Source organism: Pecten maximus, chromosome 5, assembly GCF_902652985.1.
Source record: "Pecten maximus chromosome 5, xPecMax1.1, whole genome shotgun sequence".
Classification (NCBI taxonomy): Eukaryota; Metazoa; Mollusca; class Bivalvia; order Pectinida; family Pectinidae; genus Pecten; species Pecten maximus.
In genome coordinates this window covers 5,758,511-5,770,910 of record NC_047019.1, presented here as the reverse complement: position 1 = coordinate 5,770,910, position 12,400 = coordinate 5,758,511, and the positions used below count along the sequence as shown (strand labels likewise).

At 36.6% G+C, this 12,400-nt stretch overlaps 1 protein-coding gene across 1 annotated transcript in view; it reads right to left on the bottom strand.

Moving 5' to 3' along the window:
• LOC117326722 (multidrug resistance-associated protein 1-like) overlaps nucleotides 1-12,400 on the bottom strand; it is a 33,918-nt gene that overhangs the window by 4,802 nt on the left and 16,716 nt on the right. Inside the window, 13 exon segments of the mRNA XM_033883445.1 lie at nucleotides 1,640-1,806; nucleotides 2,386-2,544; nucleotides 3,526-3,672; nucleotides 4,038-4,139; nucleotides 4,626-4,758; nucleotides 4,992-5,191; nucleotides 5,633-5,943; nucleotides 6,857-7,094; nucleotides 8,042-8,100; nucleotides 8,102-8,238; nucleotides 9,865-9,937; nucleotides 10,968-11,160; nucleotides 12,090-12,257. Coding sequence (XP_033739336.1) covers nucleotides 1,640-1,806; nucleotides 2,386-2,544; nucleotides 3,526-3,672; nucleotides 4,038-4,139; nucleotides 4,626-4,758; nucleotides 4,992-5,191; nucleotides 5,633-5,943; nucleotides 6,857-7,094; nucleotides 8,042-8,100; nucleotides 8,102-8,238; nucleotides 9,865-9,937; nucleotides 10,968-11,160; nucleotides 12,090-12,257 — 2,087 coding nt within the window.

Below are 12,400 nucleotides of genomic sequence, written 5' to 3'. Positions count from 1 at the left end.
GATCTTTTCTCTTTTTTTACCCTTCCTCTTACTAATCTGTGTAAATTGAGAAACATCCCTCCAGTGTTTTTTAAACAAGGGAAACTTATATATGAAATTTGAGATTTAGTGATAATGGCTGTCTGTCGACAATGTTTTCAGATTAGTCCAAAAATGCATCACAACGGACCAAGGGGAACCTACAAATGAAAATTGAGAAAGATCCCTTCAGTACCTTCTGTAAAATAGCAATAACAAACTTCAGTTGTCAAAATTCAAGATGACTGTCTGTTGGCCATGTTGTTATCCGACTAGTTCCAAAATGAGATATGCACAAGTAGGGACCAAGGGCAACCTATATATCAAATTTCAGAAAGATCCCTTCAGTTCTTTCTGAGAAATATCGATAACAAACTTCAATTGTCAAAATCCAAGATGGCTGCCTGTCGGCCATGTTGTTTTCTGATCGGTCCCAAAATGCAATATGCATAACTAGGTACCAAGGGGAACCTACATATGAAATTTGAGAAAGATCCCTTCAGCACTTTCTCAGAAATAGCGGTAACAAACTTCAATTGTCAAAATCCAAGATGGCTGCCTGTCGGCCATGTTGTTTTCCGATCGGTCCCAAAATTCAATATGCATAACTAGGCACCAAGGGAAACCTACATATGAAATTTGAGAGAGATCTCTTCAATACTTTCTCAGAAATAGCGATAACAAGAATTGTTAACGGACGGACGGACGACGAACCACGGACGAAAGGCGATTTGAAAAATACCCCTTCCCTTTGTTTAAAAGTTTAGTATCATATTCATCCTCAAAATACCCCCTCCCCTAGTGTATAAGTTTAGTACCATATTTATCCTAAAAATACCCCATATCCTAGTGTATAAGTTTAGTACCATATTTATCCAAAAAATTCCCCCTTCCATTGTGTAAAAGTTTAGTCCAATATTTATCCTCAAAATACCCCTCCCCTAGTGTAAAAGTTTAGTCCAATATTTATCCTAAAATAAGCCCCTCTCCTAGTGTAAAAGTTTAATACTGCATTTATCCTCAAATATGCCCCCTCTGCCAGTTTAAAAGTTTAGTACAGTATTTATCCTCAGATAAGCCCCCTCCCCTAGTGTAAAAGTTAAAATCAAAGTTTGAGGGCTTAATTACTATTTAAGAATTGACAATTCTGCAAAATGAAGAATTGGTCAAGAAGCTTATCTGTGGGCCAGGGGCTTATTTGCAAATAAATGCAGTGCCTTATTTTACACCATCAAACCATTATTGAGCATTACAGATGTTGAAATGCTTTATCATATTTTTTCTAAGCTAGAATACACTCGGTCTACAGTATTAAGGAAAAAATCTGATATAAAGGAATTCGCAGTCTATGACAATCATCATGCAAGGATGATCAAACTGCATTTCTGCAAAGACTAGTTATAATAAGCATTTATAATAAGTTATCAATGGTTAGTATGAAATTGAAAACACACTTTGTTTTAAAATTATTGTGGTGTGATGAATTGAAATATAAAGACTGAATCCTGTTTTGTTGATTTCATAGGGCGATGAATTGAGATAAATTTCAGACAAATTTAACAAAAACTGCTCGACATTATCTATTTTAATGTCTCTATGGAAACCACATCATGTGACCCACCTCAAGTTTTGTCCTCCTTCTCCACAGTCATATTCAAGGCCAGTGGGCAATGATTGGACGAATGTTTTCAGATGTGCATGTTCCAAGGAATCCCAGAGGTCACTGTCCATGTAGGTATTCAAGGGGTCAAGGTTCATCCTCAATGACCCCGAGAACAATACAGGTTCCTGCCATGAAATGACACAATGACATTAATGGTAGGTATTTCAAACATCTGAGGAATGTTTGTGAGACCTGGATATATCTGCTTCATCTTAGACGGAAATCAAGCTAATTCACTTACTATTAATAATTAATAACTTCCCCCATTCTAACCAACAAAAATGTTCAGTTATTTGTCAGAATTATGAAATAGAGAACTGTGACTTTCCTGTTCAACAGTCAAAACCAAAGAATACAGAGACACCTGCAGGGTGACCTTGGTTTGGGATATTGACTTTAGCTTGACATTGACCTTTAGTTTTGACAGTGACCTTTACTAATTTGCAAAGAGACCTTTGATAACAAATTAAGTGATGATAATTGCGAAAAAAAAAATTTTTGTGAAAAAATAGAATTTATTTTGACATTTTGTTCAATATCTTTTTACTTTTTGTTTGTTTTTTTTTGTTTTTTTTTTGTTTTTTTTTTGTTTTTTTTTTCCCCATTTTGGCCCCATATTAAGATGGAAACTATGCAGCTGAAAGTCACCATTCAGCACAGAATCTATACATACAGTGGATCTATCTATCTAGCCAATAACTTACCTGGGGTAGAATTGTCAGTCTGGAGCGACAATCATGAAGCCCCATGCGATTAAGATTTTCTCCATCAATTATGATACTTCCACCGACTGGTTCAATCAAGCGGAACAAAGCTAAGGTGAGAGAAGACTTTCCTGCTCCCGTCCTTCCAACGATCCCGACCTATAATAAATGATTGAGTGTTGAGTTCAATAAAACAATTATAATCACAACTCTTATTCAGTTTGGGTAGAAACTCATTGTTTAATGAGAAATATTAAAAAAAAAAAAAAAAAAAAAATTTACACAGACAATGTTACATACAATGTATAACACAAATAATTGCATTCACTGATAATTATTTAACTTTGGGGTGTGGTGGGAGGGGAAGGAGCCAACGCCAGATCGAGTATGTTGCGTTTATCATCTCCTGCCTATAGAAAATTATTTAGATTTATTTTCAATGTTGTAAGAAACTGAGTTACAATCCCCTAGGTAACAACACTATCGTATTTGTACAATGTATATGCATAATCGATCATTAAGTAATATCAATGCTTGGTTACGGTTTTTGAACCAATTCCCACTACTAGGCAAGAATTCCACGAAAGTGCATGGATGTGTCACCTGCTTAACAAGTAGGGTGATTACGCGAGTTATTACATGGAAACAGATTTTCTATTTATAGTAACAGCGACCTTGGCCTTTGACCTTAGGCCTTGTGAAAAAACAATCCCATGCAAGACCTTGTGCTAAAGAAAAATTGAAAGAAAATTGAGTTTAATAGCCGAGCCCAAAGGAACTTGAGTAATCACAAGGAAACAAATTTTCTGTTTTTAGTTACAGTGATCTTGACCTTCGACTTTCAGGTCTGAAAAGCAATCCCAAGCAAGTACTGTTAGTAAGAAAGATCTGCATGAAGTTTAAGTTTGATTGGCCCAAGGGAACTTGAGTTAAAACAAGAAAAGGTTTTCTTTGTGGACGCCTCCACTGACGCTGACTTTTAATGTGACACAAAAATGGGACGAAATAGTTTATATTAAATCATTTCTTTGCCTGTGATACTGTATAATATTTTTAAAGACAGCAGAATGATTAAGGTATAAAGGTCCTGATATATAAAATGTACTTCAAGACGACAAGGGTTCGGCCTACAATACCTACCTTTTCACCAGGTTTGATTACGACATCAATGTTCTTGAGGACGAGATCGAGTCCTTGTCGGTAGCGAGTGGAATACTTGTTAAACTTCACCTCACCATTTTCTGGCCACAACAAAGATGGCCGATGGCTCTTGTAAACTAACTTGTCCTATAGCATAGAAAGACAAACTCTCAAAAAATTGATAAAAGAACTTGCATATTTATGTAAATGGTATACAAAATATAACTTAGCAATTTTAATGTTACTCAAAATGTAAAATTACTTCTAGAATCTTCAAAGTCACTAAACAATGGAAATTAGGTCAGTGACCTATTTTTATAATGATTTTGATCTCATGACAACACAACTAATTATGATAATTACAACCAATACAAATAAATGGTACAGAAAAATATTGATGCCAGAAAAAAAACTTTATCTATCCATAATCAGGGCCAAAACCATTTCTTCTTTGGTGCCAATTTAATATATCTACAATATCAATATTATGATTATACATGAAGAAATTTTACCTCGTGTTGTAGCTCCGCATATTCGTTCACCCTCTCCACGGAAACCACTTTGGTTTCAAGTTCACTCGACATCCGAACCATCCAATTCAAATTCTCTGTGATCTGTGAATCAAATTTTTTTTAAAGTCAAAATTAAGATGAAATACATTTCAAAATAAATTTAAACTGCAATATGTAAATTCATATAGATCTCCTTGAAAAGAAATTCAGAAAATGTTTATTGAAAATAACTACCGGTAATATGATGTACTTTACATCAAGAATGTTTAAAGAAAATGACGTAAGATTATTTGTTGAAATCAAATGACAGAAATAGCATCTTCCGCACCCAGGATGCAGTAACTTTATCCTTATACATGTACATTAAGCAAAATTTCGATAAAACTCCTTCTACTGCTTTTGATGTCGAGTAACACTGGTATGATTCCTTAGGAAAAGATTAGTATTTTACGATGTAGAAAAGTTTGACAGATTTTACAATGTAGAAAATTTCATGAGAGGTCTTGCGATGTAGAAAACTTAACAACTGGTTTTACAATGTAGAAAGAATGGAATTTTCAATCGATGTTGGACAACCAGCATACTGACCTGTAGTGCGTAGGTGATGGACAGGCCTACGATGGACCCTGTAATACCATTACCATCCCGACTAATAACAGACAGAAGTGACGCCGCCACGATGATTAAATTCCCCAGGAACTCTAACCGGAAACCGAGCCACCTGTACAAAAGTCAAAACCTGGCAATTTACTGGTACAGCATGGTGATATAAATTTTAAACACAGTAGACTAATGTATGTCGAAAAAAACAATGTTTTACGAAAACTGAAAAGTGATGTTGAAAGGACTTTAAACATAACTTGAGATTCCATGCTTATCGATGATATGGTAAATTTTTTCCTATAGCTATAATGCTGAAAAATTATAATATTATAGATATTTTTCTCTGTTTACCTGTTTGATGAAAAACTAGCAAAAGAGTATTTTTGGTTGAGATCGACCCTCTTCTCCGACTCTGCGATAAACTTGTGCTGGACGCTGTAGGCTCGAATAACACTCACTCCAGACAGTGTTTCACTGAAGTGGTTATAGATCGGTGATCGAGTCTTGGACTCGACTCTCTTCAGCTGGCGGGAAGTCGGAATGTAAAACCTCTGTTGATAAAGTAAGGAATTCAATAGTCTATATGAAATCATGATTTGTATTATGTATCTGTTAGAATCTTAAGTATTTCCAAAAGATTTTGGCTACTATTGTTACAGCATGTCATTGTTCCGTAAGGAACTGCATGCTCATTATTCCTATAGACAGAAATGACAAATTTTTGAAATGGTAAGCTAGGTATAAACGATAAAAAGTTTTCTTTAGATATTATTTCAAAAGGCATAGTATCACTGGTGCAATGATGTCACTCACCTGTACGAGAAAGTAGATGAAACCTACAGGTGTGATGTACTCACCTGTACGAGAAACTAGATGAAACCTACAGGTACGATGTCACTCACCTGTACGAGAAACTAGATGAAACCTACAGGTATGATGTCACTTACCTGTACGAGGAAGTAGATGAAACCTACAAGTACGATGTCACTCACCTGTACGAGGAAGTAGATGAAACCTACAGGTACGATGATGGCCATAAAGAAGGGTGTACTATAGGATATAACAACCAGCGATCCAACCACGGTAAAAAGACAGTCGAGGAACATCTGGAATGTCATGGGTAGCTCCCGATCAATGACGTCCATGTCCTGGGAGAAACGATTGATGATTCGGCCGACAGGTGTCGTATCAAAGAAGGACATCGGTGATCGCAGGATGCCGTGCAGCATGTGAGCATGTAATACTTTAGATGCTTTCACTGCTCTGATGACCAGTACTAAGGAAAAGGCCGTGATGAAAATAGCTGAAAACATATCATAAAAAGAACTCAGAAAAGGGATTAAAGATGAACGTCTCTTGAAAATAAATGACTACAGAGAATGTTTGGGAAACATGCCTGCCAGCTCTAACTTTGCTTTGCCAAATGAAAAAAATTTGAAAAAAAAAGTATAAAAATATTTTGAATGCGTCTACACAGTATGGATGCATGCCTGGAAAAATTTTCATGTGAAATAACAGCATCTTAATCAATGAATGAATAACAAAACTGAAATCAAAATCTTCAACCTAGAAATTGTGGTCGAAATAAAGATATTTATATAGTGTCCGTCTTTAATATTTAACATGAGCAAAAAAATTATTTTGAAATTTGACTCCACTGCAATAATATGGTATCTAACCCTTAAAAGAACTTTTATATAAAATATTGGTTTCATATTCATATACAGGGGAACTTAATTATCTTGCAGTCAGAAGAGCCATGAAATTACATAGAGGTATCCAAAATATTCAAGATAACCAAGTGTAGTGAACTGTAAGGTTGGTTGGGGTCTCGCTGATTTACATTGCGGGTATTATAATTAGGCAATGAAAATAAACATATGTCTTTCCTGTTCCGATTCTTCCTGTATTCTTCCCAATTATAATCTTTAATTACAAGAGATTTACAAAAGGGGGAATAACTCTGATACATACTGGGGTTTTATTATCTCCCTTTGACTGTAATGTGTAATCTCCTCACACCCATATAACTATATATATAACACGAGTGTATTCTATATAGATTTTTTACAGTCGGGACAAAGTTTGACCTTGAGCTAAGATTAGGGTCTTTTAGCTATCAGATATTGAGATAATGAAGTTTGACTGTATACAATGAAAAAATGACAAAAAACTTCATCGTCAAAGAACAGTGAAAAATTATCATCATCCCTTACCTTGTCCAGCTCCGAGTCCTCCGTAGATTCCCAGATAATAGCTGTTTTTATCCATGTAGATGGGGCTGTCCGGTGGTCCAATGGTACGATTATTGAGTGTTTCATCACCAGTCCATTTACTGAGCCACATATTGCCGAGCACGGCCAAAGCCTGGTAGCCAGCACTTATAAACACTATCATGATGAAATATGGAATTCCGATAGATCGAGCATAGGCGAAAAATACGGCAAGTTTGACCTAAACAGAATATATATAAGGTCATTAAATATTACAGATATGCTAAAAACAAGTACTTGTATAAACAATTCATAAAACATTTTTGACTAGTTGCTCAATCTGATAAAAATCAGCAGTTACATGGCTACGTTTACTATGCACTACGCCTGAACGTTCAGGTGTAGCACATATTGAGCGTAGCTATGTAACAGCTGATTTTAATCAGATTGCTAGTTGCTTTAAGCATATGATAATACAATATCAATCCAAAATACCAGTTACATGTTTAGGAGATTGTAATACTTACTTATATTGTAAACAGCCTGATAATTCAAAGTCAAAATGATTTTATTTACTAGTGATAGAAATGCTCTAAAATCCTGATAATAACTACGTCTTGAACATTTCGAAAATCTTACAAGGGAATTACAATTTTATGAGAAGTTGGTTTTAACATGAAGCTGTGGACTCCTTTCCGAGTAAATTAAAGAAAATAAAAAAAAATAAAAACCAGTCTTTAAAATATGCTAAGTTTTACTAAAGCTGCAAGCTTAAGTTTGACTTGTATTACAAAATATAAGGATGTGGTATCTTAGGCTAGCACTTACATTAATTGTGTATCAATAATAAACATTGAAAATTCTGTGAAATTAAATTATTGAACATTTGAATTTACTTTACCCTGACTAAGCCTAGTTTCGAGATTAGTGCCTAGTTCATTTATGTAGATAAACCAGTTTGCCAATTTTTAATGGTAACGTTTCGGACCTGCAGGCCTAATGAAAGCCTTTGTCAATTTAAGGCTCATCGGAAAGCAACATAAAATAACAATTTGATTTCAGAAATGAACAACTCTGGTCCAACCAGTCCAACTGGTCCAGCCTGACTGCAACCATTTGTACAGAATGAACGAAAACGACCCAGCTAATTATCATAACTTTATGGTACATCTATTATCATCGACATACACTGCCTGTCTCCGATTTTTCTTCCTCTATCAACTTGTTTTCCATCTTTTTCTCTGTCGCAGCTTCCTTAGACAGCGCCCTTTCCAGTCCTTTTTTCTTCTCTCCCATCAACTTGAGACAGGCCCCTTTCCAGCCCTTTAGACTTCCTCCTCTTGAGTGTCTTGTTGTCCTCTGTGCCACTCTCCGACTCAGATGCTCTACAAGATCAACGAAGTCATCGTTATAAACAAAATCAACAGTACATAGCAGTTTTTATAAACTTTTCACAAAAGAAAAAGACCTGACTTTTAATTTTGTTTTCTCATAAAATCACAATATGTACTGATCGAACTTTCCACAAAAGAAAAAGACCTGATTTTTCTCATAAAATCACAATATATACTGAAACAGCCGTAAAACCATGGCGCATGATACATGTATATCTCACAGCCATAGAGCTGTGTATTGCATGGTGGGTAGCGATATGATTCGTATCACGATACAGGGGTCACGATACGATACGTATCACGATATATGAGAAGCTTATGACCTATCAGATATCTGGTATTTCATCGTTCAGTAGTCATGTTTTGTTTGTGGCATTTTCGGAATATTGGAGTCTTTGCCTACATTTGTTACAAAAAAACATACGTTTTGTCCGTTTCCCACAAAGCTTTCTCCAATTGGAATAATTTTGATTTGAAAGAACTCATACAGGCAGTTTATAAGCTGCTGGAACGGCCTTGCAAATCATGTTGTTTACTACAAAGCGTAAGCAAACATTGGTCAAGGGAGATAACTTTCAGGTATCACGTTGCAAATCAAGGTATAGACGATGCATCAATACACCACACTGCGATCCAATAAATTGATGCATCAGTGAATTGTTACACCACTCCACAGCCAACCAGCAAAATCTTATGCTTACCTGGTACAATTGTCTACAGTTGGAAGAATGATTAAATTCTTTAATCAAATTCAGTCAAGTCCTAAATTTTCATACAAAGGTTAAAATAATTCAATATTGCAGAATATAAAATATTGTTAATTTAATCTTTATAAACAATGTAACACTGATCGTTGAAGGACGCAGATGCCTAAGGTACAGCTTTGCTGCACTGGATTGCATGCTTGGTTTAGTTTGGTTTATTTTGTTTAACGTCCTATTAACAGTCAGGGTCATTCAAGGACGTTCCAGGTTTTGGAGGTGGAGGAAAGCTGGAGTACCCAGAGAAAAACCACCAGTCTATGGTCAGTACCAGACAACTGCCCCACTTGGGTTTCGAACTCATGACCCAGAGGTGGAGGGCTAGTGATAAAGTGTCCAGACACCTTAACTACTGGGCCACCGCAGCCCCACAATTAAGTGCATGTAGGTCAAAAATAACAACAGACTTCAGTATTAGGTCAAATTCTACATATGTATTTCCATTGATTTTGTGCAATATTTCTGAATTTTCTAAGGGAATCCATTTGTTAAACACAAAATACATGTATAAATAGTGCATTCACATTTTCAGTGCTTTTTCATGATAGCTTTTCCTATAACAGATGAGATCTGAAATTTTAGATCTTTTCAAGGTGTGACACTTTTACATGGACTTAAGACTACCTGTATGAATGCAGAGCAAGACATACCTGGTACCTTATTATAGCATATTTATATCATTTGTAATACAGATCGAACATCTGAAGGCAAGCACAAACTTCAAAAGGGAATGGTAAGATTGTTAGTAGAAGGCACATAAACGGTAATTTACAAAAAGCTTAATGACATATATCATGAAATATACAGTTTGCACTAGGACTTAATCAGCGTCTTACTGCAGGTTGTCATTGGTTACCTTAAAAGTTCACCTCCATCATCTGAATTGATTGACGTGAGTCGCTGGAGAATCCTCGCTTTGGTCTCAGCAACTACAACATTAGAATGATACGCATTTATTGTAAGTACAATGGAACTTTTCCATTCAAAAATACAATTACAGTAAACCAGGACTTTATACAGACTAGTGACTTTACGGACCACTGACTTAACCGACAACTGACTTTACCGACAACTGACTTTACTGACCACAGACTTTATTGACCACTGACTTTACTGACCACTGACTTTATCGACCACTGACTTTACTGACCACTGACTTTATGACGAATTACTTAACCCACCACTGACTTTACCAGCCACTGGTCAACTTTACTGACCACTGACTTTACCGACCACCGATTTTACCAACCACCGACTTAACCCAACATTGACTTAACACACCACAGACGTTTCCCATCATCGACTTAACCCACCACTGACTTTAATGACCACTGGTCAACTTTACCGACCACTGACTAAACTGACCACTGACTTTACTTACCACCAACTTAACCCACCACCAACTTAACCCACCACTGTCTTAACCTACCACTGTCTTAACCTACCACTGTCTTAACCTACCACTGTCTTAACCAACCACTGTCTTAACCTACCACTGTCTTAACCTACCACTGTCTTAACCTACCACTGTCTTAACCTACCACTGTCTTAACCAACCACTGTCTTAACCTACCACTGTCTTAACCTACCACTGTCTTAACCTACCACTGTCTTAACCTACCACTGTCTTAACCTACCACTGTCTTAACCTACCACTGTCTTAACCTACCACTGTCTTAACCAACCAATGTCTTAACCAACCAATGTCTTAACCAACCACTGTCTTAACCCACTGCTGACTTTAACAAAATCCTGTAACATTTGACCCTATTCACCAAATGATGACATGCTCTACTGTCATCCCATTACTCTGTAATATCTGACACATTGGCTCTGTTCTATACAGTGTTCGTAAAGCTGTAGTATGTTTGTTCTAGATAAAAGGTTCCATTATAACAGGGTTTGCTTTTTTTTCCCTTCTAATTTTGCAAACTTAACACACAGAGTTATCTCCCTTACCTTCAGGATCTTCTTCTTCATCAGAATCTTCCTCATTCTGAACAAAGTACGTTTGGAGAAACTTAGCGAAGGCTCCAGCATGACTCAACAACTCATCGTAGGACCCGACCTCGGTCACTTTGCCGTTATCCAGGACCACGATAGTATCGACGTGGGGCAGCCAGTGGACACCATGGGTTATCAGTACCCGCGTCTGGAACAAAGGGCAGATAACTCTAATACCACCACAGCCTGTTCGTTTATACAGACAAATATGAGGTAATTCTTATACCATCACAGCCGTGTTTGTTTTCTCATAGATGTAAATCATTATAGGCTAGCTTTGGACTGTTTCAGCAAAATATAAATCCGACAAACGGACTTCGGAAAAAAAGAAATTCTTTGTATTAGGTTTGTTTTTTGTTTGTTTTTGTTTTAACATCCTATAAACAGCCAGGGTCATTTAAGGACGTGCCAGGTTTGGAGGTGGAGGAAAGCCGGAGTACCCGGAGAAAAACCCAAAGGCCTAAGTTCAGTACCTGGCAACTGCCTCACGTAGGTTTCGAACTCGCAACCCAGAGGTGGAGGGCTAGTGATACAGTGTCGGAACACCTTAACCACTCAGCCACCGCGGCCCTAGGTGAGTGCTAGCCTACAGAAAATGTGGCTCATGATACGGTGCAAATCAAAATGGAATAAGTTCCTTTTGAGAAACCTGGAGTCATCATGGTTTGTAGATATTCTACTGGAATAGCCCTTATGTTATACAGGCCTTGAAAGTCTGTATAGGAAAAGACTTCTATAGGGTTGCCTGTTGTCTAATCCTTTTGTATCAATTGTAGAATAAATTTTGTTGAAATGAAACGAAATAGAATAAAATTCTTTAATATAATATGATGGACACTATAAATATTGAAATCAAAGTAAGATTAAGAACTTTCTATCATTTAAATAAACAATATTGATCGGACTGGTCCGATAAACCATATGGCCAGGATGGAATATACAATACACCAAGATCTTTGTCCAGTTTAAACTCCTGGGACATCCAGCAAAGTCCTTCATCTGCATCAATGGACAGATAACTCTTAACTTGAAATCAGTAAAAGTTTAACATAACATTATGATACACATCAAACATACCTTGTTTTTCAATAGTCCGTTGCGCCCTATGACTTGGTCAAAGATATGTTTGCCTACATGGGAGTCCACAGCACTGAGGGGGTCGTCCAACAGATAGATGTCCGTGTTGAAGTATACGGCACGAGCCAAACTGACCCTCTGTTTCTGACCGCCACTCAGGTTGATACCCTTTAAAGGAGAAGAAAGACTTAAATACACATCAGATGATCTCTCGTACCTTAACATAACTCTCTATTGAAATATTAATATAAACTGTACTTCAATTGATTACCATATTTGTTTATCCTCAAATTAGCCCTCTTCACTGTTGT